This window comes from Balaenoptera musculus, chromosome X (genome assembly GCF_009873245.2).
Source record: "Balaenoptera musculus isolate JJ_BM4_2016_0621 chromosome X, mBalMus1.pri.v3, whole genome shotgun sequence".
Classification (NCBI taxonomy): Eukaryota; Metazoa; Chordata; class Mammalia; order Artiodactyla; family Balaenopteridae; genus Balaenoptera; species Balaenoptera musculus.
Window position 1 is genome coordinate 21,054,870 of NC_045806.1, and position 25,151 is coordinate 21,080,020.

The following is a 25,151-nucleotide window of genomic DNA, read 5'->3' on the forward strand; positions in this document are numbered from 1 at the left end:
CGCTTCAAATTTCTGTCTTCACCGTCAACAATGCCTACGGTACACCCTCCCTCCCTCCCTCCCTCAAGCCCACCCCACCTCTGGGCCCCGGGCCCCCCAGCTCCCGCTGCGACACGACCCGGGAAAGCCGAGATGCGCGTGGAAAGCGCCGCGGCGGCAGCGATCTTAACCTTCGTAGGAAACCCTACGGATCCTTTGAGGATCAGATTCAAACCAGGGGCCTCTGCCAGGAAAACGCGAGTTCAGATAAACCCTGGAGGTGCTGGGGCGCAGGAGCCCACGCCCGGCCTCTGGGGGGCTCCCTACTACTGTCCCCTCAGAGCCTGTAGAGAGTATTCACACTTCCTTTTGTTAAACATATATTTTTTTTATTATTATTTTGAGCGTGACACTTCTCCACTAGATAGCAAGGAAAAGTGATAACAATTACACATTACACAAAAGTACTGTACCATTGCCTTTACCTTGAGGGTTTCGGAAGCCTCTACAGTTAATAAGTTAAATAAAGGGCTTGAGTACATAAATATTTGTCTAGGAACCCTACCGTATCTACAACACAGTAAGAATCTACAGGAGGACAAACTTTTACCATACCACGCTGAGTGCAATTGCGTTATAACATTTCAAATATACAAAGCTCTGTTTTTTTTTTTTAATAACAATGGTATGTACAGAATCAATAATCACAGTTTGGTGACTTCAACAGTCCATATTCTAGCAGAGTATTTCCCTTTGGTTTGATATAAAAACCTTGGTTGGTGTATGATAAAGAAGAGAACAAGAACAAGACGCCCCTTTCCGTTAAGTGCACTGTTAGCTATCTTACAGATTCGCATTCGCTTCCCCGGCCCGAAGCCGGGGCCCACGCTGGGGAGATAAACTTAGAGCGCCAAAATGCTATTAGGAAAATTAAAGAAAAGCTAAGTGGGGTGTCAGGAGGAAGAGAGGTTGAGCTTTTAAATTTTTTAACTTCAATACCAGGTGTCTTAGGGAGAAAACCTCCCAGATATTTTCAGTAAAAGAACGGGAGAGAGTGGACGTTCGAGTTGGAGCGAGGTTGGCAGAAGCAGGCGCAGGGGCAGAGGCAGGGGCAGGGGCAGGGGCAAGGGCAAGGGCGGGTGGACAGCCAGCCGAGGAGGTGCCACGTCCGGTAGCGCCGAGGGCTGCCTTTGCCCGCGTCCAGGCTGCTGCGAAGGCGGCTGCGCTCTCTCAGTGCCGTCTCGGGAGTGTGCTGGTCCTCTGTTTCCATTTGGTCTTAAGTGGTGCTGAGTGAGGTGACCTTTCCGGATCGCGCCTGGGGCGCGAGGGTGGAGGGCAGCCTTTAGCACACCTCCTTGCCCGTGCTGGTGCCCGGCAGGATGTTGAGCTGCGTGAGCTGCGCGGCGTGCTCCTTGGCCTTGAGCCTCAGCGCGGCTATGCTAGAGGCGCGTCTGTCTGCGGCCGCCGTGGCCGGGTCAGCCAGCGCGCCCGACGCCACCGCGCCCTCCACGGCCGGCGTGGGCTGTCTCAGCAGCGCGGCCGCAGTCGACGCGCTGGTCAGGGGGGCCATGGTGGAAAAGAGCCTGCAGGGAGAGCAAACAGCGCGGTCACGGCCCCGGGAGCTGCGCGCAGCGCCTCGGGCAGCCTTTCCCGCCGCCTCTCCCCGGGGGAGCAGAGGGCACAGAAGGGCGCAGAGGGGCGCCGCCGCTGGGGCGGGGAGTCGCAGGCCCGGGTGGGCCGCGGGCTGGGGAGTAGCTGGACCCGCGGTCGGGAGGCTGGGGTGCTCTGAGAGGGTTTACTAGAGCAGGGAACCAACAGAGGGGGAAAAAGACCGAGGGGACAGAGCCGCGGCGGAGGCAAGCCCCGAGTCTCAAAACCCCATGGCCCAACTGCGCGGATTCTGTGCTTTCGCTTAAGAAGGGGGGTGTATTCTTAGACCAGGAGCTCCAATTGCCTGTAATACTATTTGCCAGGAGAGAGAAGAAGAGAGACAAAGAGAAAGAAAAGAGAAAAGGAGAAGGGAAAAAAAGGGAGAAAGGAAGGAGAACGTGGGATCAAAACTGATCAAGACCTGTGCTCCACTTTGTACTCTTCTATATAGGGCGCCTTCTCGGCCCGGGGCTCCTTTTACCTTGAAAAAACCGGTCTTGTTTGCCGGCCTTCCCTCCGCTGAGGCCGCCCTCCCGCGCCGGGCTGAGCTGCCAGTGCCCGGCCGACGACCGCGAGGTGGGGGTGGGGGCGCCCGCCTGTAGGTTTCCGCTCGCCAAGCGGCTCTAACCCGCCAGCGGCCCCGCGTCCCGGAGCGGCGACACCTCTCCCCCACCGCCTTCCCTGCGCCCCTGCAGCCTTTAGTCCCAGAGAGCCCCGACCCGCGACCCCCGCGCGCGGCGCACGGCGCACGGCGAAGCCCAAGCCTGGGACTCCAGTCCGCGCCACCGCCTCCGGGAGGCGCCGGGATTGCCCCGCACGGCGCCTCCACTCTCTTCGCACTGCACCGCTGACCTGCAGCTGAGGCCCGAGCCGCCCCTGACGCTCAATGCCACCACCCCTACCCCCGCCGCTCCCCCCCAGGGCTTTGGCTCCGGGCCCCCGCAAGGCCAACTCAGGGTTTCCACGATTAGAAATGAGCCCACCTGGGCTCGAGGAGCGCCTCCTGCTTCTCCCAAGCCCACCCTCCACCTCTCGTACCACCCGCACCGCACTCCTCTTCCAGCCTCTCCAAATCTGGCAGCCGGTACTCCAGCCGTGGTTTGCCAGCTTTTACAAGTCATTTGTTGTGAGAAGGGTAAAGGAGAGGGTGGAGAGCGAGGGACAGAGGACTTTAACAATTTTTTCCAGAAAGAAATAAAGTGTGGCCTGGAGGGGGCGTAACATGCCCTGGTTCCACTAGGTAAACTGAGTCACTAACTACACTTAAGTGCACTTTCTGTTTACTTTATTGGTTTGTTACAAGAAACTAATTTTACTGAGTCTTTTTTGAAAATTTTCTCCAAGATAATTTTTTAAGTGGCTGTGCAGTTGGATGAATCTATTATTTCTTTGTTCTCCCAAAGAGAGATCATTGAAGCTGCATTCAGTTTTATTTTCACTGCACTTTCCAACTTAATACACCTCTCCTTTGTTTCTTTGTCTGTGTGATTATACAGACTTTTAATTTCATCATTCGATGTTCATTTAAAGGGAGTTATAATATATGATGAACTGTTTCTTTTCTTTCGTTGTCTTGTGCCGCTTTGGGGGGTTCGGGGATTGTATATATGGGGGTCGGGGGTATGGTTGGCAGAGGGTCACTTGAATGACAAGGAAGATAGAGTCTGGGGAAGAAGAAAGAATCCTTTGCCCGTGGCTCCAGGGCTCCTGTGGGGGCCAGGGCTGTGTTCCTCTGGTTGCCAGGCTTTGGGGCATGAGGAAGGATTTTTGCAAAACTTGAAAAGTCATTCTGGCTCTGTGGCCTACACCTGTACCCGTTTACACACATACCACCTATGGCCTGGGCTGTTGCTGCCTTCAAATTGTACTGGTGCAGCTTTCATTGAACACTCCCAATTTCCACGGTTGCTATTATCGCCACTGCCTTTCCCTTTGCCGCTCAGTCCCAAGTCATTCCCTTCAAGATCCACATTGTTTAAGGCAAAATTAGAGATTATTTTCTTTGGCTAAGTCTCTGAGGTTAAGCCAAAGAGAAAAGATGTGTGTAGTCCCTACCTGTCTCCAGCCTCCTCCCTGGACCCAGGCCTCTGTGCGTGTATGAGAGAGACAGACTCCCCGAAGCCGCGTATTACCTGCCGAACGCAGGGCTGATAAAGGCCGGGTGCCGGAACACGGCGGCTCCGAGGAAAGTGCTCAGGCCCAGCGGCGCCCCGCTGGGCGGCAGGCTGGCCGAGCCCGGAGGCGGAGGTAGGCTCGGGAAGGCAGCGGCGGCGGCGGCGGCAGCGGCCGTCCAGGCTGAGTCGAGCGCGGGGTGGTGCGGGGGGAAGGGGCTGGCGTCCAGGTAGGGGCTGAGAGGGTGGGTAGCGGAGAGCGGCCCGGGGAAGGGCAGACCCGGAGGATGGGTCTGTGCGCCCGCCTTCTCCCGCTTGCGCCACTTCGCCCGACGGTTCTGGAACCAGACCTGCAAAGCGGAAAGAGGCCGGGGTCGGCGCGGCTCCGGCCCACCCCCCCCCCCCCCCCCGCCTCTTCCCCGCGCGCCGCGGGCCCTGCCTCTTTTCCCCTGCGGCCCGCGCCCACCTCACCCGTCTCTGGCCTCAGGTTGTTCAAGGACACGTCTGGGGCCAAAGGGGCAGTGAAAGAGGGCCCAACTTAAAGCCAGCAGGAAAACACTGGGCAAGTGAACCCTTTCCAGTGGATATTTCAACCAGCCTAGTTCCTTTACAATTTTTAAGGAAAGTAGTTTCGTGTGTTCAGAAGTGAGGAAACCAAGGTTTAAATGTCTGCGCTGCCTTTTGCTTGCTGTGTGTCTTTAAACAGGTCACTTAAACCTCTCTGAACCTCAGTTTTCTAATCTGTAAAATGGGGGTAATAAAAGTTTACTCATAAGGCTGTGATGAGGAATGAGCAAAATAAGGCATGCAGAAGTTGGCATTCAGTGGTGACTCTTGGGACCAGGCAGCCACCAAGAGAAGAATGCTTATCAGCTTTCTGCCTCAAATCAGCTATTTTCGCCTATTTCAGGTTTACCCAAGAGGTGGCAAAATTCTTGCTCCGCGTTGAAAAGGGAATCGGGGAGGCGGTTCATTTGATCTTTCCAGAAATATTTATTGAACGCCTATGAACACTACACTGGGTTCTTGGGCTTGGGGAGAACTGGGAGCGAGGGAAGAAATACCCATGGTAATAAGCAAACAGGCATACAGTTTAGGGGCCCAGTTCTCCCTGAAGTGAAGTGTGGGGTACACAGCCTGCTATCTTCAGGGGCTCTGTGCAGGGCCGGGTTCTGCCGAGTAAGGCACTGACTGCGGGGACCAGGTATTCAGCAATACCTGGACACAGAAACCAGAGTGTAGGATACCTGTAGACTGGGCACATCTTCAGAGCTAGCTAACAGGTCCTTTATTTCTTCTGGGGATGTGGTTTAAATAGGTTATTTAAATAAGATAGTTCTAGGCTTGGGGGAGGTTTTCAGCACAAGGTATCTTGCTAATTGTTAATAGACAGCAGTTTTAGTAGAGACCTTTACCTGAAATATGGCAGCTACCATAGTCTAAAAATAACTCCTAGGAGCATGAAATTATTTTTATGTGACCTGCTCATCACACCCACAGCTGAGAAGATATGTTCCTTCTCCCCTGAAGGCATTAATATTTTTAGGGCTGGGTTTCTGCCTGCACACAAATCTAAAAATTAAGAATGAACTCCAGGGCTATACAGAGTTATATTAAAATATAATGTAAATGATCCCAGAGGAATATGTTTAAAAAATTTTTAAGACATCTATGCCTTTCAAATATACACAATGGGGGTTGTCGTTACTAGCACTAGTATCTAGGCTTGGTTTGACTTCTAGACAGCCACCTAGAGCAAGAAAAATCAAGAATCCAAGTCGGTTGATTACTTAAAATTCTGCCAAAAGGGGGCCCATCCATAACATTTCACAGCCCTCAAATAATCTATTTGAGAATCACAGAAACACTCCAGTGTGGAAATTCAGAGACTTGAAAAAGAAAGACTAGATGGGACCAGGCTGGGTGGGCAGCTTTTGTGTATCCAAATCTGTCTAGACAATATCCACCCCTCCTCGATGGCAGTGAAAGGAGTAAGGGGGGGCGGGAAACAGTGGAGGCAGAATGCCCTCAAAGAACGTGGAAACCTTCTACAGACGGATCAGCTCTCCCGGCTCAACTGCAATTATCAAGATGTCCCCCTGCAATTCCTCATTATTGAATTAATACCTCTGAGGCCCCCCAAAGGTAAACGAAAGGACTCTAATAATTCATATTCACTTAATTACATCTTCTCCAGTGAATAGGGAGAGAGGAGAAGGGGAGGGGGGGCGCTCTCTTTCTTTTTAAAAGTTATTTAACTTTCCCACGACTCGTTCCCCTGAGCTGAAAATGCAGAGTTGCTGTCACATCTCTGTTTGACAATGGAGAAATGTGTCAACAGAAAGGAGGGGACAGGCCTCATCATTAGCCCTCTAATGCAAGAAGCTGTTGTGTATTAAATGAGCCATATGGAATTTATTGTGCTTTATCAGCACCTGATTTTGACTGTAAAGTGATTCACTCAGCTCCTAACCCAGGGACATCTGTTTTCTGTTGGCCGTCGGGGCTGCCCAGTGTTGATCGTCTCTTTGGTTATGAGGCCTGGGTTCGGAAATGCACTCTGGTATGGGGCTGCAAACACCTTTAATAGCATTGCACTCACTCCCTATTAGATCAATGTGGGCTCATTGCTATAAAAAATGGGAAATCAAATAGCATTAGCCAGCTCCTTGTGCGGGCAGAGGGGAAATCAAACAGCATTTTGCCTTCAAATGGCCCTGTTTGTTCTAGCACTAAGTGGGCTTTTATGAAGCCCGATTGGAGACTTAATCGCAGCCAAATACCTGCTTGGAGCTGAGCGGATTTGTCTAACAACCAAATCCATGCTCCATCCCATTATTTCAATCAGGAGAAGTCAGTCCGCAGATTGTTTCCTACAGGGGCTGTGGACCAGGGGGCTTCTGAACTACAGTCTCAGGGACCCTGAAACCCCTCTTCTGATCCTGGACTCCTTCCACGAGACTCCCAAACCCCCAAATCTTCCCCTTCAACCTCCCAGGTCTTCATATTTTAATATAGTTTTGTGTGTGAGTGTTTGGGTTTATCTTTCTGATTCTGCTTCTCTTCATTTTATGAAGGGGGTCTCTCAACAACCCTCCAATCCATCAACCCATCTCTCTTCCACTCTCCCCCCAGCCAACTGCCCCTCCCTACCTCCCTCTCTGCAGTGCAGCTCACCTGGACCCGGGCCTCAGTCAAGTCCAGCCTCATGGCCAGTTCCTCCCTATAAGAAAGCAACACACAGGCAGGAGGTCACTGCAGGCTCCAGCAACCCCCGTCAGCCCCCTTTCCCTCGCTGGCAGCCTCCTCCATTAGGGTCTCACCCCACACACCTGGGCATCACCATCCCTTCAACACTGGAGTGCCTTCTATTTGACTGAAAACGTAAAAAACACAACACACTCCCAGATATAGGATGTTATCTATTATATTGTATCATATTATACTCAAGAGTGACAGGGGTGACTTCTTGAGTCTCTAAGTCTCGGATTCTCTCTCACTTCTAAGCCAGAGTTAGACAAGACACACACACACACAGTGATTATAGCCTTTTGTCCTAATAGTAAATGGGAGAACTCAGCACCCAACTAAAAACATTTCTTTCGCCCTCTTCGTTTCTTTCTGCCTTCTTTAAAAAATGTTCTCTCCCCTCTCCTCTCTCTCTCTCCAGCTCTCTGCCTTTCCTTCCATCTCTCTCTCTCCGCCGCCATCCTCCCTCCCTCACCCCTTTAGGTCATACTCCCCATTACCCTCTGGAGATATGTTAAGCTTGTTAAGAGTTCAGTGGGGTAATTTTTCGATTAAACAAAATTCTGCGCACCTCCTGACTCCAGTGCCCACTACAAACCCTGCCCATCTCAGGGGAAGTCAATTTAACTGAAACCCTACCCCGTCATTGCAGTTATTACTGCGACAATTAAGGCAAATAGGAAACCATTAAGATGCTGTAAAATGGCTTACAACCTGTTTACCGAAAATATGAGCGCGCAGAGAATAATTGGCCCTCCGCTCGCTAATATGAAAGAGCGGGGGCCGCCCCAGCCTCGGACCTGGGTCTGCACTGCTGGCAGTGCCCCTGGCCCACACCTCAAACTTCAGGACTGGGAGAAAACCGGTTCACTGGAGAGCCTCCCTCTGCCTTCTGCTACAGTGAGCATCAGCAAATCTAAAAGCCCAAAACCACACTCCCGGCTGGATCCGGGCGGGAGCCAAGGGGCTCTAACTAACCCCCTGGGTCGGAAAGAGGTGAGCATGGGGTGGCGAAAAGGAGCTGCCCCTCTTCATGTACTTTGGTTCCCCTGGAGAAGCTAAAAAAGGGCAGACCTGGGTGCCAAGCGACACCACATCATCTTCTTCTTTTGAATTACACGTGTGATAAATGCAGAAAAGCAGGTCGGCCGGTTAGCTATTTGATAGACACAATTGTTTTAAAATTTATTTTCTTTTCTAAAGGTAACGAAGGGACTGGATGACACAGGGGAGGACCAAGTTTAGCTCAGGGGATGATCAAGTTCAGTGCCTTTGCCCCGCTTCAAATCTGCTCTTTTCCGTTTCTGGTTAGGAGACAGTTTGGCAATTAATGGCTAGACCAACTACACTTGAGAGTTGGCTCGGGCCTCCTGAACGCTGAGCGATTTCTCCTCCGGTTCAAAGGGCCGGACAGCTTTCCGCTGCTACTAAAATGCACGTTGAAAAGCCGCACACGCCTCATACGAAGGTGCTGCTCGAGCTTGACAAGCCCAACGCTGGGCAAACACCCATCTCTTTCTCCCTCCGCGCTGGGGAAAGTTTGCCCTAACCCTGGTTCCTCGCCGAGCCAGACCTAAGCCTTGGGGTGGGAGAGGAAGGCCCCCAGCCAGGCCGGCGCCCCAGGTAGGATGAATAAGCTGGCCCTCAGAGGCCCAGTCATCTCACAGGTACATCTTTCCCCCCAAAAAAACCCAGGCGAGTGGGAAGTGGAGCGTAACCAGGAGGAAAACCCGGGTTGGACAGCCGTCCAAAGAAAAAAATTCCCCCAGCTGTTCCGTCTACTGCCTGCCAGGCTTCCAGCAATCAATGCCCGCCCCTGTGAACCCGCGTACATTAAACCAACACTGGGTTTAATGTGTGTGGAGGGAGAGAGGGCAGCGATGAGAAGGGAAGATTCTGGCCGGTGCCTCCACAGTTGTACAGATACCAAACACTGCCCCGTTTTGACTTCCTTCGGTTATTTCAGGAGTCCTCAAATGACAGAACTCGGATCTTTTTAACGGCCTTCTCCGCAGGCACGGGCAGCTTCACTGCCAACTGCGTTAACTGATACCCAGCAGGCGCCCGGGGCATCAGGCAGGGATGGCGAGCGCACCACACAGCGGCCAAAAATAGCCCCTGTTTAGCTCTGGCGGCGAGGGCCGGCAGCACTTCCTGCGTCTCGCCTGGGACCAGGCCCGGACTCCGGACCGTAGCGCCCGGGGCCCTGAGTGTGCGCAAGGGTGCGCACGTCTCCAAGGTGGCGTGTTCGGGCGGCCTTTGGAAAGGCCGTTTCTTTTTCTCTCTCTAACGAAAACTCGTAATTTGAAAAACTTAAACTGGAGAGACCTTGGGAAGGAATAAAAACAAAAAACATCCCAGTCTAAACTTAAGGCCCGGAGTAGGGGGGGGGGGAGTAGTTTTTGGTCAACGGGGTGGGTGCATTGGGAGGGCGCGCCTGGGTAGAGTCCAGGAGCGGAGTCCCTGCCCCAGCCCGGGGCCCCTGCCCGCCCACCTTCCCTTTCCCGGACCCACTCGCTCCCTCCAGCCGCTGCCGCTGCGACCACCCCTCGCGCGTACCTGGTGAAGACGTCTGGGTAGTGCGTCTTCTGGAAGGCCCGCTCCAGTTCCTCCAGCTGGTAACTGGTGAACGTGGTGCGGTAGCGCCGCTGTTTGCGCTTCAGCAGCCCCTCCTCTGAGTCGCTGCCCGCAGACAGGCACACGCTATCCTCGCCGTCCTTGCCCTCAGCGTCCTCTGGGTGCAGCAGCAGCTCCTCCTTGGGCGACAGCTCCCCGCCCTCAGCGGCCACGGCGGCGGCGGCGGCGGCAGCGGCGGTGGCCACCGCTCCGGTGGCGGCCACGGCGCAGCGCCGCGGTTCCTTGATCAGCGCGCGGGCGTCGTCCTCCAGCAGCTCCTCCTCGTCGTCTTCCAGCAGCTCCTCTTCCTCGTCCTCGTCCTCTTCATCCTCCAGCAGCTCCTCCTCCTCATCCTCGGCGCCCGTGCCGCTACTCGCCGCCGGGGCGCCACCGGGGCCACCGACCGCGCCGAGGCGCTCGTCCGGGTGCGCGGCGCCCCCCGGGCCGCCCAGCTCGTCCAGCGCGGGCGGTGGCGGCACGAAGGGCGCCCCGTTTTCGCGGTACGACTTGCTGCGGCTGATGCTCACCTGCGGCGCCTGGCTGATCTTGAGCGTGTCCCAGGCTGCGGCGGCCGCGGCGGCCACGGCGGCCCCCGCGCCGTCCGGCCGCTCCCCGGGCCGCGCGGTCGGCGGCGGCGGCGGAAGGGCCTCCCCCCGCGGACCGGCCGTGGCCGTGGCCGCGGCCGCCGCCGCCGCCGCCGCCGCCGCCGCCGCTGCCGCGGCGCCCTGGAGGAGGCGGCCCCCGCCCGGGCCGTACAGGCGCCGCAGCTTGGGCGGCAGGTGCAGCTCGGCCTCGAACGGGGCGCTGCTGCCCTTGGGGGAGCCTGCGGGCAAGGGAGAGCGGTCAGCGCGCCGGCCGGCCGGGCGCCCCCGCCAGAGTCGCCGCCCGGGCCGGCCCGCCGCCGCTCCCTCCGCGCCTAGGCCCCGGCGCGAGCGGCCCCCCCGCGCCATCAGACTCCGAGCCCTTCTCCTCCTTTCCCAGTTTTCTTGCTGTTTCTTTTTCTTTACATTTTTCTCTCTCTTTCCCTTTCTCTTGTTTCCTTCTTTTTTCCTTCTCTCCTCCTCCGTCCCTCCTTTCCTTTCCCTCTCCCATTCTTCCTTTTATTTTCTTCCTTCCTTCCTTTACGTCTTTCTCTCTCTCCTCGCCCTTCCTTTCATTTTAAATTCTCCTTTTCTTTCTCTCTCATCCCTTCTCCTCATCATTCTTTCCCCTCTCCCTCTCCTTCCTTTCTCTTTTTGTGCGCCCCCCCTTCTTCCTTCCCTCCTTTATTCCTTTCTTTTCCTTTCCCCTTGCCCTCTCTCTCACTTTTTTCCTTCCCATTTCGGGGCAGGGGGCAATCTGAAAACATTCAGCAACTTAAAAAAAAAAAATCACCACCACCCTGAAAACTTCGCGCACGACCTCTGCCCTCGGCTCTGCCACGCGGCCGGGGCTGGCGAGAGGGGCCGCTGCCCGGCGGGCGACCCCTGCGGGGGAAGGGGGAGCGGCCCGTGGCCCTGAGTGCGGCCTTGCCCCGACAGACCCCAGCGGGAGGGGCTGGAGGCTCCGAGCACAGAAAAATCGTCCTGGAGAAAATGGGTTCAGAAAGGCCTGGGTGGGGGACGAAGGGGGTGCAATAGGCACAGGCCGCTCCTTCCCCTCGAGGAAGCGCCTGGCACAGGTGCCACTGCAGGCTAAAAAAAGAAAAGGAAAAAGTCAGTTTTATTTTAAACGCCCCCTTCTCCGCTGTCCGCTCCCGTCTTCCAAGTGGCGCTGCGGCTGGACCGCTGGTTTACGGATTTTAAAAGAAATCAACAATTCTTTCCCTGCGACACCTCTGCAAGCCAGCTCAAGGCGAAACTTGAGTGTAACAGGTTCGGGGCAAAACGACAGCTGTTCTGAAATTTTTAATTTTAGAAAAAAATAAGAGCTTTTAAACATCTCAACTGTTTAAAAAAAATAGCATAGCAGAGAAAAAAACAACACCCAGAAGCTGTACATTTCATACACTTCAAATACAATAAGGAGCATTTGGGGAATCCCAGGGAGATGTTTTCTGCAAAGCTTGGGTTTAAAAGGTCACAAGTAATCTACAATTTTAAAAAGAAGAAAAAAGCACACCACCACATATAAAGAAATCTTCCAAAGAGGAAAGGCCAAGGCTCACTCGGCCTGGAGTCCCCATTCACAGCTTTTGGGGTTCTTGTCTTCACTAAGTTGCTGTTACAAGAGTCCACCCGGCACCTGCTGTTTCTGGCCTGTTGCCCCTCTTCAGAGCACCCCCAAGGCCACCAAAGGGGGCATTTGAACGACCTAAGGACGGATACCGAGAACCTAAGAGCCCCTGAAGCGAAGCTCGGTCTCTGCTTTCTCTGGAAGCAGAGGGGGAGGGAGAGACATCCCCTGGCGAGATGTTTACCGCTCTTTGAGGCACCAGGCCTCAGAGTTGTTCCCTCTCTTTACTCCGTCTCCAGTTGGACAACCGCAGGCCCCTGGCCCCGGAACATCACACATCCAAACCAGTGCCCAGCACCCTTTTCAGGTGCCCGGCAAGCACAGCCTTACCTTGAACGGCCTTTTCCTGGTCGGTGCGGCTGGCCAGCGGGGCAGGCAAGCTCTGCGCGGCTCCCAGCAGCCGCATTTTGCACGGGCTCCTCCGGCCCAGGATGCTGTCGATGCAGTAAGAGGAGAGCAAAGTTGGAGATTTACTTTTGCACTCGGGCCTCTCGGAGCAGCCCTCCTCCTGGTACTGATTGCTCATGGCTGGGGTTTTTTCCCAGGGCGCAGAGAAGCGGGCCGCTGGCTGCCTATCGGGGCGGGTGGGATGGATGGGTGTGTGTTGGGGGGGTGGGGTTAGATGGCTGGTTATAATGGATACTGTTGCGATCTCTGTGCCTCTCTGCCTCGCTCGGTCGCTGGCTGCTGGCTCCCGCCCTGCCCGTGGCCGGAGCTCGCCCTCTCCGCGCTCGGGACAGGCTGTAACAAGTGTAGTGAGCTGCGGGCGCGGAGCTCTGGAGTCTCTCTCCTCCACGTGCTGAGAGGCGCCCTCTGATTGGCTCTCGCCAAAGGCCTGCGCCGGGCTGTGGGCTCCGCGCAAAACCCGGACTGGATTCCGGGAAGGCCGGCGGTGGAGGGGGGACAGCAGGTACGCACCCGAGCCAATTTTATTTTTATTTTTTGTTTTTAACTAACAACTTTCTAACTAACAACTTTCCTGGAGCTCCTCCTTTAACCCTTTAGGGCTAGCCCGAAGCTCTAGCTTATTCGGATGTCAGGCATGTGGGTGCCACTCGGGCGACGTGCGCCCCTTCCACCAACCCGAGGACCTCACTCCCTTGGAGACAAGGCCTTGAAGCTCGGCTCGCGTTCAGACCGACTTGGCCCTTTTCAAAGCCAGTGTTGCGCTCCCAGGACAGCGCCTTGACCTCAGTGGCCCTCAGCCGCCGTCCTCTTTAGGCCGGACGGGCCTCCGAGGTGACGGGGTGACGGACGCAAGCAAACATCTGCAGTTGGGGCGTTCAGTTTTCTCTTGCGGCCCAACGCCTTGAGCTGTTAGTCTTCACCTTGAGCCCGGCGGTTGCTCTCTTGCTGGTAGCGTCCCTCAACCGCTCTCATCTCCGTCTTCAACTCTGGAAAAAGTCCCCTTAAAGACAAAGCTCTGCCAAAGGCGCGCGGCCTTCCCTAGAGCACCTACAGGGCAGAAAGGGACAGGCGAGTGTCGGCTGCGAGGACGGGCAGCTGGGGACAAGTCCTGGAGTCTCCCCCTTCTCCCCGGACTCGCTTCCCTCTCCTCCCCACAAGTTAGCCTCTGTTAGTTAGGCCGTCACCCCGAGGCTGGACACTCTCAGATCACGCGCAGGGAGCGGAACCTGCCGGGAGCCCTGAGCGCTCCAGGGTGGGAGGGACCCAGGTTCGGCTTCAACCAAATCTCAACGCCTAAAATTCTGAACTCCCCCTGGCAAAGGCGAGAGAGCGAGCCTGAGGGAGAGCGCGTTTCTTCCCAAACAGCTTCCTGCGCGTCCAGCGCTGAGAACCGAGACTCAACTCCGACTGAAGTTGGGCCGAGCCCAGGCGAGGGGCTAGAACGGACGCCCTCCTTTCCTGGGTGCAGGGCCCAAGGGACAGCCAGGGGCCCCGACGCTGTCAGGGTGGGGGCGAGCGTGGTGGGCGGGAGAGGGGCCGGGGAGGGGGAATCCACGCCGGGTTTTCCTCTCTCAACCCCTTCAATGTGTCAAAGAGAAAAGCGTTTTACAAAGGATTATACTTGAATCACTTACAGTCAGTATTTAAAAATACAAGGAGGCATAACTGGGATTTTTTTTTCCGGCCATAAACATCTGCCTAACTCTTGGATGTTGGTGGGTGGGTGGCAGACAGATCGGGCTGGCTTGGCAGGAGCATTCAAGACACAACTGGAGGGGATGAAGGGTTAGGAACAGGCACGTTAATAATGTTAATACTAATGCGGATACTACTACTATTAAAGGCTAGAGGACAAGGAGCGCTCTGTGTGTGTGTGTCTGTCTGTCTGTCTGCCTGTCTCTGGCTTTTAGTCTGAGTCTCACCAGTTTTTCCTACACTTGGATGATGGGAGTGGGGGGCGAAGGAGAACCCGAGCTCTGTCTGACATTGATTTTCTTTTAAGAACTCTCTGCTGTTCCAAGGCCCCTGGGATCTTCTCCTATCTTTCCCGCATTCTTCCTTCTCCATCCTCACCCATAGTTCTGTGTTAGTATACTGTCCTGTTCAGCTTTAAACTAACATTCTGCGCGCTGATTCCCTCCTCCTTCCCTCCCCGGCCCGGAAAGCCCACTCTCCGCTTTCGGGTCTCGACGCAGCCGAGAGGCGGGCAGCCCCGTCGGTCTCCTCCGAGCGAGCCTCCAGCCGCGGAGCCTCACGGGCGTCCTTGCGGCTGGTCACTGGGAGGCACAGGGGCACTTTTCCCTCCTCAGCGGGCCCCGCGTCGGAAATCCACAAGACCCGGCTGCAGGTGGCTCCGTGACTTCAGAGTCACACTCCCGCACACGCAGGGAGTGGGCTGAAAATTAGTCCAAAGAAGATCATGTGAAAGAAAAAGAGACACAAACGCACAAATCATTTCTGAGAGCCTAACGGGGTTTCAAGTCTCTCGGTGGAAGATTTCTTAGCTTCCGTCCCCCTCCTCCCCCTTCTGCAGCTGTTCTCCTTTTTTTAAAAAGAAGTCGGACTTTTTGCTGGGGTGTATTCTAATTTTAATCATCCACTGCCAAAGGGGAGGTTAACATAGAATTTCTGATTCTGACTTAATGACCCCTGGAATTAAATCTAATTCTATTAATGGAATATAATGTCTTTCTTTGGGAAACCTGGTGAAAACACTAGCTTTGTTATTTTATCTTGTTTATTTTTGGTATTTTCTAATCAATCTTCCCAAGTGAGGACGCTATTGGGAAGGCACATCCATTCACTTCGGGGAGAAGGGCCCGACCCAGCTCCATTTACACCCAGCAGCCCTGAAATGATCTTTGTCACAATTCAATACCCAACTTCAAAATCTACAATTGGCTCTTGCTATTCCTGAAAGATTAAAAAAAAAAAACAAAACAAAACTTTTCTAACATACCCACGGGGAGACAATCTGCTGGCATCTCCACAGTGTCTAATCAGAAGATGGGTTTAAGATATATGTGTGTTGTCCTACATGTTATTTTAGAAAACAAAATGATGCCTCTAATATCTAAGAAGAATTTAATTGATTTGTTGAGTAGGTAGACTTTTCAGGATTGGGCTATAGGACTATGTATAAAAGAACTTTTAGCTTAGCCAATGTAATGTCTACTCTGTCAGTAAGATGACACTTCACTTTCTTTTCACCTCACTTTTTCCACTTTCTTTTACCCACTAATCAAAAGCAATTTCATTTTAGTAATAATATTATTCGCGATTGTACTTTGTTACAACTCCTGGCTCCTCTAGTCTTTGGGGTCTGTAACTGTTGGTTTTCTTTTCCTGGGCTGCCTGGAAAACAATGGTTTGCAGTTCATCTGCTTTTAAAATCAATCACTAAGATAAAAATGACAATTATGGCCGGAAGTGAGGGTCTGAAGTGTTCAGAACTGTTGTTTATGGTGAAAAATGAGGCTTGTCCCCAGGACTGGAAATAATAATTACCTAGAAGAGGCGAATGGAAGAAACCCCTTTCTTTTCTGTGGTGAGAGCTAATTCTACATTGTAGTTTCAAAATTATATTTGCAAGAAATGCGGGATAAGGGGGTGGCAGTTAGATGTTATTATCCAGGGGAAAAAAATGTTTGGAGGAGAGTTAACCTTGCACACTTTTCATTTGAGATGTTTTAATTTATTGTGCAATATACACATAGATAAATAAAGCTGTAATGGGCTTCCAGCCACACCAGACGGCTCAGGTCCCCTTAAATTATGCTCAACCTCTTCAAAACATATATTTAAACAATAGAAATAAACTTCATTGGAGTCTGGTGACCAATTTGGAAGCCATTGGAAGGGAAGACAATAAGTCCTGATTACACTCGAGGATTCTCTGTGATGTGATATCCCCTCTGCCAAGTCATTTTGCTGTTTTATTTATTTAATTTCTTTTTTTTTTAAAAACAAACTTTCATTCATTTATGGTCTTCCGCAACCTGCTAATTTAACACTGGAGCGCGTTATTGCAGTGTTAGGAGGAGAGAAAGAGGGAGCGAAAACAACAATACTGCAATGATCCAAATGATACAGTAGAATTATAGCAATTATAGTTCTACTTGTGGAAGAAAACCTTGCTGAGATCAGGCAAACAAACTGAAGCCTTGTGAGGATAACAAGCGTCGGGATTGACAGCCGGTGCTGGGAAGAGCCGGAGGGCACAAACAGAAATATTCGCCTCCCCCCACCCCCACCCCCGCCCCCAACTCCAACCAGTCAAGGTTAACCTCCTCAAATGCTGCTTTCAGAGTCTTATCCACTTCAGGGTATGCATTTTATGCACAAATCGAGGTCTCTCCTCCTGAAGTCTGAAGATAGGAGGAAATGTGTCATAATCCGCTTGCCGAGCACTTGCCCCTCGCCTTCTCGGCCCGCTGTTTGCCCGCCACTCCCTACCCCTGCCTCAGTTCTCCCCACGGCTGCTGGGATCTGTCTGTGGACCGGTGTTTGTTTGTTGATGTGTTTACAAAGGAGCAGCCTGTGGAAAGGTCCAAAGGGACTGAGGACTTGAATTTCCAGGGAAGGCTCCTTGGCGTTTGCTCATCCTTCCCTCTTCGCTGTGTTGTCCGCCCGAGCCGGGGGTTCCACCATCAGGGCTCGGCTGGGAGAGGTTTGTTGGGAAGCAGTGCTTTGGGAAGCGTCCCGAGGACCAAGGCCGAGCCCTCAAGGTATGGACGTGTGGGTGTGATTACTGTGTTAGGACAACTCCCCTTATTTTCGAACTTCGCCACTTTCGGTTGCCCGTCAGCAGCCAGGGGAAACGGGTCGGGGGAGCGAGAACTAGACAGAAAACAGCCCCACCCCCACCCCCGCCACTTCCAATCATCCACCCAGGCGGTCAACCGAGGCATTTTCAAGCCTGGCTCCAAGCACAAAGCCAGGCGAGACGGCCACAGCCTCACGTCTGCCCTCGGGGGGCGGTCCCCTCCCACGGGCGAGAAGCAAGTGGTTGGGCTGTCACCCCGAGTCCCTTGGCCGGAGCCCCCCATGTCCTGCCTAACCCACCCCCCAGGTTTCCAGAGCGGAGAGGGAAACGTCTTGGCTCCCTGTAATCATCACCACCTGGTTTCCTCTCTCCATCGCCGGACGGCGGGCCCCCGGGTGCGTCCAGGGTCGAGGCGTCCCCCGTGCAGCCGTTACTCTGTAGCTGCTGCTCCCGGCGCCCCGGGACGTGGTGGGGGCACGGGTAGGAGCTCGGGTCGCGAGCAGGCAGGGACCCGACGCCGGCGTCGGTTCCGAGGCCCCGCAGATCCCGGCTGTCGGCGTCCTCGCAGCCGAGCCCCCCTGGCGCGCTCGGCTCGGCGCCACGGCCAGAGCGCGCCCCCTAGCGGGGGCTCGGGGCGGACCGGGCCCTCCCGCCGCAGCCTCTGAGGACTGAAGTTGGCAGATCCCCGTGATCCGGCAGGAATGAATGGGGGAAGAAAACAAAAGCCTTGGAAACATTTCCAAGTGTGCAATAAAAGACCCATCTGTACCTTTCTTCTCCAGCGCGTTCGTGGTTAATGTCCCCCCATGAGCGCGAGAGGGGAGATAATTGCTGGGTGGATTCTTGCTGGCGAACCTCAGGAAACACTGGCCCGAGAAGTGGAATAATTGGGGGTGGGGCTAAGGCAAGCGTGCAGAGGCTGCACCACCAGCCGGAAGGCTGAATCCGCTGTCTGTGGGGTGTTCGTGGAGGCCTGGCCGCCTGCGCCCTCAGTCCCTAGGGAGGGGTCATCTGAAGGTAGCTACTCTGATATTTCTTTCATTTGAAATCGGTCTCTGCAGCACTCCTACATTCTGGCTCTGTGATACCCGCCCTCCCCACCTTCTGACTCTAGAATACCCCACCATCGGATCCTAGGATTCTCCCTTTTTTGACTTGATGATCCCCCACCTTCCCTCTCTGTGATTCCTCCACCTCCGACTCTAGGGTCCCCCATCTCTCACTTGATGGCTGCCTACTTTGTGACTCCCCGGGAATCGGGAATCGGGCCACCGCCCTGAATCTCCCCCAGGCATCTGAATCTTTGCATCAGAAAATCGTCGAAGCCCAGAGTCCAGCACTCTCCACTCCTCACAAATCATCTCCTCCCTCTTGGTGTGGCCAGAAATGGAGAAAAGAGAAAGCAAGGTTCTTGTCCACCCTCTTTGACTGTTCTACCTGGAAAGGATGACTTTTCTTGAAGCTCTTAGAACCTCTGGTAAAAAAAAATGTTACTGATGAAGCTTTTACAAAGATGAACAATTCCCGGTTCAAATCGATCCATAACTTATTTCTTTTGCAATAAGTGTGTTAATCCTAGCTCATCAGTCACAAAAACACAAATCGTGCTTCTTAAGACCTGCGTGTCTGCAGTCTCATGTCCTCAGCCCTGCAGGATTTTCAAGTCATACTAAGGTCACCAAAACGCGTACTAGGTAAGGCCTAGAAAGGAAGAGTCCAAAAATAGGAGTGATAGCTCTTTTAGAATCTCTTTACTTTGCGATGTGTCTCGCTAATTGGGAAGTTCAACACGAGGCTTTCCCTGCCCATGAAAGGCTGGTATTTCAGAGTTGAGGGGAGCAGACAGAAGGGGTCTGTGGGAAGGGAGGCGTGGGTGTCCCGTGTTTAATTAAGAGTTGCATTGTGTTGAAGGGAGGAGGGAAGATGCCCAGGCTGAACAGCGCTCTGTTCTCTTCATCACAAAGTAACCTGCAAGGAAAAAGAAAGAAAAAAAAGCCCGCAACTAAGACATAGCTGGTGGTTCTGGAATAGATACCATTAGAACCACAGTGCCTCTGGAATAAAGATATCTAATTTCCTGCCGCAAATCACTTACCCGATCAGAAAACACAAATAGCTGAACAGAAGGGGAAAAAATAGAGGAGGAGGAGGAGGAAGAAAGGCCCCCGGAATAAAAATAACTGCGCAGAAGGGCTTACATTCCACGCTCTGACAGGCGTCTCCTCCAAATCTGGGGCAGTTCCGTCCTCTCTCCAGAGGCCCCCCCTTCTGCCCCCCGACTTTCCAACCCACCCGGAATCCGTTTCGAGGCCACTCAGCGTCTTTGGGGGAAGGGGGGAGGCTCCCGAGCCGAGAGGAGGGCGACGATGGAGGAGAACGGGGACCCTCGCGGCCCAGGGGCCTCTTGGGGCGGCTGAGGCAGGGCCGCGGGCACCGACGTGCCCGGGTCTACCCGGCGGGCGGGCAGGGCGTCCGCTGGGTTCGCTTGGCCTCGGCGGCCTGGGTTTCCCCGTCGGGAAGGAGGCGCTCCCACCCGGGGCTGGGGTAGCTGCCGGGGGCCCTGCGGTGGCCACGTGGACGCCCCACGTCGTCGGGTCACCTCCCGGGACTCGGGCGCCGGGGGAGCAGAGCCAAGACCGCGCCCCCGCTGACCCCCGAGGGCGCCGAAGCTCCGGGAGGAGTGGCCGGACCCGGACGTCCGCGAGAGGGCGCGGCGGGGAGGTGGCCGGCGGGGAGGGGCGCAGAGTCACCTATACCCCCTGGAAAAGGACCGACGCCGAGAGTCGAGGCAGAAAAAGTGGCAGAACGAGAGCTCATCAGTCTGCTCAGATGCAAATGCACCGAAAGTCAGCCGAGGCAGTTTTCCTTGGGGGATTAAATGAGAAGATTCCCAAAGAGATTTCTTTGAGTGGGAAATCGTGGGTTTCTCACACCCGCCTGACATGTTGTGTTGCGTGCCTCTGAACTTCACATTCCTTCCCGCACGTCAGACTTTGCGGCTCTTAGCACAGTTCCTGGCACCCAGGAGCAGCTTAGGACATCTTTCCTGAACCCGAGAATTGCACTGTGACTGTGGGAGTGTAGAAGGTATTTTACTGGGGAAATGGCGATTGGTTTCTCGTTCTCGTGGGGGTGGGCGCTCATCCCTGTCCCCTCCCTCACCCCTTTTTGATCCCGGCCTCATTCTCTTTCCTCAATCCCCGCTTTACTACCGTTGGGGGCCATTTCACTGTTTCTTACTCGCCCAGCCTAAGGTTTGCAAGGGACTCAGAAGAAATTAAAACCAATGTACTTTGCTCAGAGAATCCCACAAAGGCTGGAAGGAAAGGAGATTGAAACCCACAGTTCAAGTAAAATTTAGACCCAGGAGTGATTTTTACTTATTTCTTTTCATGGATAATGGAGAGTTGGCGTTATCTGTCACTGTATGTTCTCCCTAATAAATAGCTCCAAGTCTATAATCTAACAGGTGTAAAATTTCCCTTTTCTGAGAAACGAAGAGACCACCAACACTATCTTTTAAATAGTACAAATAGAAAATGCGGTTGTTGACAATTTCCACACTGGAGAATCAATTCCAGGCCAGCTCGCTCTTGTTGCTTGCTTTCTGTTACAGGCCTGGCTTTGGGGGTGGGGTGGTATGTACCCCACACTGGGAATTGTAAACAAAGATCAGCTGATTTGAATTCTGGGGCCCCAGGCAAAAATGCCCAGAAAGGGCTTTTTACTCTTTGCCAACTGCAAAAGGGTCTGATCATCAAAGAAGATGCCAGACCTTTCTTTCATCCTCTTCCCTTTATCCTCTCCAGAAACATGGCCCACTTAGGTTTTAGGCTTCACAGGGTGGGGAGGGAAAAGGGAGAGGAGAGAGTTGTTCAAAGACTCTCATGTCTCTGCGAGGTCCCGCTTGCTTTGGGTACACGCTGAGTCGCTGTTTTCCTCTCCAGATGGGCCTTGTTTTTGGAGGGTTCATCTGCGTTTGTTTGTTTACAGGCACCTCTCCCACAACTTCCCCCCACCTTCCAAAGCATCCCATCTTCAGGATTGGCTCCCGCTGCAAAGAATGCAGAAAGATCTCATCTGGAAATGTTTCATCAAAGACAGGAAGGGAAACTGGCCCAGGAAATGCTGCCCATTATGGACCAACCCTTGCCTGTTTCTCCTCACCCTCCTCCTTTCTTCTCCAGCTTTTGGGTTGAAGCATTTTGGTGTTATTTACATAAAGGAAACGACATTAGAGTAACCTTTTTATTGCATTACACTAAAGGGAGATTGAACTATAGCTTTGAAAATTGTGACATTCCAATGAGAGCTATATTAAACTGCTTAACAACATTTTGAAGGCATCATTGGTATTGTCTGTAGTGGTAAGTGAAACAAAGGCTTTCATAGCACGTCGGGTTTAGAACTAAATATGATCATATTTAAGACTTTCAGCTATTAAATAGAAGAGAGGAGAAAGGGAGATGGTGAAGTAGTAAATGAGGGGGATGGAGAAGACAGTCCTGAGAATAACAGCCGACACGTGCCAGACATTGTCCTAAGTGCTTTTCACAGTGATTGATTAATCCTAACGACAGCCCTAGGAGGGTGGTTCTATTATAATCCCTCTCTTACAGCTGAGGAAATTTAGGTACAGAAAGAGTGACCAGCTGGTCCCTGTTTTCACACTGAAAGCCCTGCAGATCCTTCATTCCTGGGCAAAGTAGGATGGTTGGTCACCCCAGGCACCGGAGGGAAGAGTTTGTCCAAGGTCACAGAGCTGGAGCCAGGATGTGAACCCTGGCGGTCAGACTAAAGTCAGCAGCCCTTACCTCTGTGAATATTGCCCATTTTACAGATGAGTAACTTGAGGGTCAGAGAGGGGTGAACTGACCTGTCCACAGTCACACAGCTTGCTGGGGCAGGCAGGAGACAACACTTGGGGACTTGTGAATCACACCCCTTCTCTACTCTCAGCTACCTTCTATAAAAAGAGTTTTTGTAGAAAAGCAGGTAGCTTTGAAAAATCTTAAAGATAGAATGGAGAAAAAAAAGAGAGTATCCAAGAAAAAGATGTATACCAGATTCAGACACCTAGATCATCACTTCCTGGCAGTATTAGAAAATGTAGGAAAAGGAGGTCACCTATATTGTAAACACAATTTATAATGAAGGACAATTTAAAAATTGCCATAAGCACACAAAGAAAATAATTTCATGGAACATGCGGCCATCAGGCAGGGAACATTTTAACTCTCTAAAGCATTTGGTGTATTGTTTCCATCCCATAATTTTTCACTCATGATGATGACTGTTCTACCTCACACCATCCTCAAAACTGGCAGCCTCCCCGCAGTGTTCAGTGTTTTCAAACAGCTTCTCGTGGGCCCTTGGGACAAAACTTCCAGAACCAGTTCTACTCTGTGCATGTAGTTTGTAAGCAGCTTGCAGAGCTGGGCATTGGCCAGGAAAGAATGCTGGCTCTCTTGGAACACAGCTCATTGTAAAAAAAAATGCAGCTTGACGTCAATAAACATAATCACCATTTGATGTATTTCTTATAGTTATAGGTCATCTCTTGGCGAGCCTTCACAGTTAGCAAAGTTGTGATTTGGCCCCGGCGCCTCTCAGAGTCCTGGCGGGCGTCCTGAATGCCATAAGCTTATGCACAACTTCAGGGAAGAAAACATTTTGGAAATGACGAGAAAACTGTGAGGGAGTTGCAACCGTAAACAGCAAATGTGCTAAAGAGTGGAGACTTATGCAGAGCTAAAAGAGGGCAGGTGGAGCGCGTTCTCGGTTTGTTTGATGTGAAGAAAACACTGGGCTGACTCCATTCTGGCTGTGCAGACCTCTGCGTGCCTTGCTGATTGTTGTTGTTTTATTTAACACAAGCACCCGGGGCTGTGTGAGGATCGGGGCTTGAAGAGCCAAAGGACTCAGAGAAAAAAGGTGAACAGCTGTGGTTCTTGTCAAATACAAAGCCTGAATCTGTTGTTTCATCATTTCCCCATATTGGACATTTGTTATTTTAATTGTTGTTGTTTTTACAAATAACATTATAATGAAACCCTCTGTGCGCTTAACTATCCTTTTGCATTATTTCCTTTAATTTCTAAGAATGGGATTACTGATCAAAGAGTGTGAACATTTTAATGTCTGTTTTGAAACGTTGCCCAAAATTTCTCTAACTAGTTGAACCAATTTACTCCACAACTAGCAATATACGAATGTATCAGTTTTACTACAACCTTGCCAGCATTACATATTATAGCTTTTTTCCCCCTCAAAACTCATTTACTTCAATAGCTACATACTTGAATCTAGTTCTTCTAACTCCAGGCTGGGTAATATTCCTCCCTCAACCCAGCAGTTCTATCTCTTGCCCTTCTGAGTGGCTTAAACTACCAGTAAGATGTCAAGGATAAATGAGAAGAAAGGTCATCCTGAGTCAGTGCATATCTGCCAAGCTTCGGAAGGTTTTTGAGGATGTCTGGGGGAGAATGTGCAGTGCGGAAGAACTTAGGCTCTGGAATCAGGGAGACCTGGCTTGGATCCCATTCCTTCTGCTTTCTGGCTGTGTGGCCTTAGACGACCTAACTAACCTCTCAGGACTCAGTTTCCTCACCCGAAAGGCAGGAATAATAAAAGTATCTGCAGCATAGTGATACACTGCAGATGCTAAATAGAAGTTAGCTGATTCTGTGTGCTATATGGATACTGAAATGCATATTATTATTATTTTTTTAATAAGGTTTTGGGGGGTGGGGGCTATCTTTTGTAGTTTCTATTTTCTTGTATTATAGTAAGAGATTGTGGTCTAGATAATTTTTGCTTTCCTTCCTTTTTTTTTTTTTTAAACTTTGGGTTTATTTATTTATTTATTTATTTTATTTTTGGCTGTGTTGAGTCTTCGTTTCTGTGCGAGGGCTTTCTCTAGTTGTGGCAAGCGGGGGCCACTCTTCATCGCGGTGCGCGGGCCTCTCACTGTCGTGGCCTCTCTTGTTGCGGGGCACAGGCTCCAGACGCGCAGGCTCAGTAGTTGCGGCTCACGGGCCCAGTTGCTCCGCGGCATGTGGGATCCTCCCAGACCAGGGCTCGAACCCGTGTCCCCTGCATTGGCAGGCAGATTCTCAACCACTGCGCCACCAGGGAAGCCCAGCATATTATTTTATATATATTTTTGAATACTCATATAATTTTTATGAACTATTGACTTGAGATTGGAATTGTTCCATTGAAAGGTACATACAGATTAAACTTTATAGATATTGACAAAATGCCCTTTAAAAAGATCGTTCCTCTTTATACACCCACAAATACCATCGATAACACTGGGTATTTTCAATCTTGTTAAATATTGTTAGCTTGATGAACAAAACCTAATAGCTTATTATTGTTTTTATGCGCATTTCTTTCATTATTAGTGAGGTCAAGTATTTTACGTGGCAATCGGCCAGTTGTATCTCCTCTCCTATGAATTGTCTGTTCTTGATTGCTTGTTAATGGGCACAGATTATTTTACCAACAGTTAGTGTTTTAAACGTTTACTAGGGCTTTATGAAGAGCTGGCTTGAGGGTTACTGTGAGATTATCATTGGTCTTACTCTTTTTTTTTTTTTTTTTTTTGGCCACATGGCTTGTGGGATCTTAGTTCCCCGACCAGGGATCGAAACCAGGCCCCCTGAAGCGGAAGCACCGAGTCCTAACCACTGGACCACCAGGGAATTCCCTCATTGGTCTTACTCTGATCTCCTTTAGCTTCTAAGCATAATGGCTAGTGTTTCTTTTCATGAGTTTTATATAGCAGTGGTTCCTCTCTTAGTCTGTTAGGTGGTTTGTCTTGAAGGGACGTGAGACAAAGGCTGCTAATTGTTTCCAAATATCCATTCTCCTGGTGGAGGATTGAAGACGGCTGCAAATTCTGTCACTCCCCACATAGAGAAGTGCAGTTTATTTCTCCTCCTCTTGAACTTGGACTGGCCCTTTGACTGCTTTGACCCATAGAAGGTGGGGAAGTGATGCTATGCCTAAGCTTTGAGAGGGTTTGGAAGCTTCTGCTCCGTGTTTTAGGCCATGCTGTTGGAGAGACATTACATGGAGAGGAGAGGCCATGAGACCATAACGAGAGGGAGAGGGGCTCACGTGTCCCAGCATCTTAGTTGACTACAATTCTG

The 25,151-nt window shown here is 52.1% G+C and overlaps 1 protein-coding gene across 1 annotated transcript; it reads right to left on the minus strand.

Annotated features, from left to right (window-relative positions):
* Positions 1 to 346: 346 nt before the first annotated feature.
* On the minus strand, positions 347 to 12,535 carry ARX (aristaless related homeobox). The gene is made up of 5 exons (XM_036839165.1): positions 12,150 to 12,535; positions 9,549 to 10,428; positions 6,918 to 6,963; positions 3,762 to 4,090; positions 347 to 1,562 (listed from the first exon to the last, which is right to left on the minus strand). Exons 1-5 carry the CDS (start codon positions 12,343 to 12,345, stop codon positions 1,322 to 1,324), a joined length of 1,692 nt encoding a protein of 563 aa, XP_036695060.1. The 5' UTR covers positions 12,346 to 12,535; the 3' UTR covers positions 347 to 1,321.
* Positions 12,536 to 25,151: the final 12,616 nt, after the last annotated feature.

Coding starts and splice junctions, on each gene's coding strand:
- ARX (XM_036839165.1), bottom strand. CDS start 12,345: ATGAGCAATCAGTACCAGGAGGAGGGCTGCTCCGAGAGGCCCGAGTGC. Junction 10,429..12,149: donor CCAGGAAAAGGCCGTTCAAG/GTAAGGCTGTGC, acceptor CCTTGCCCGCAG/GCTCCCCCAAGGGCAGCAGC. Junction 1,563..3,761: donor ATCAGCCCTGCGTTCGGCAG/GTAATACGCGGC, acceptor CTCTCCCTGCAG/GCTCTTTTCCACCATGGCCC.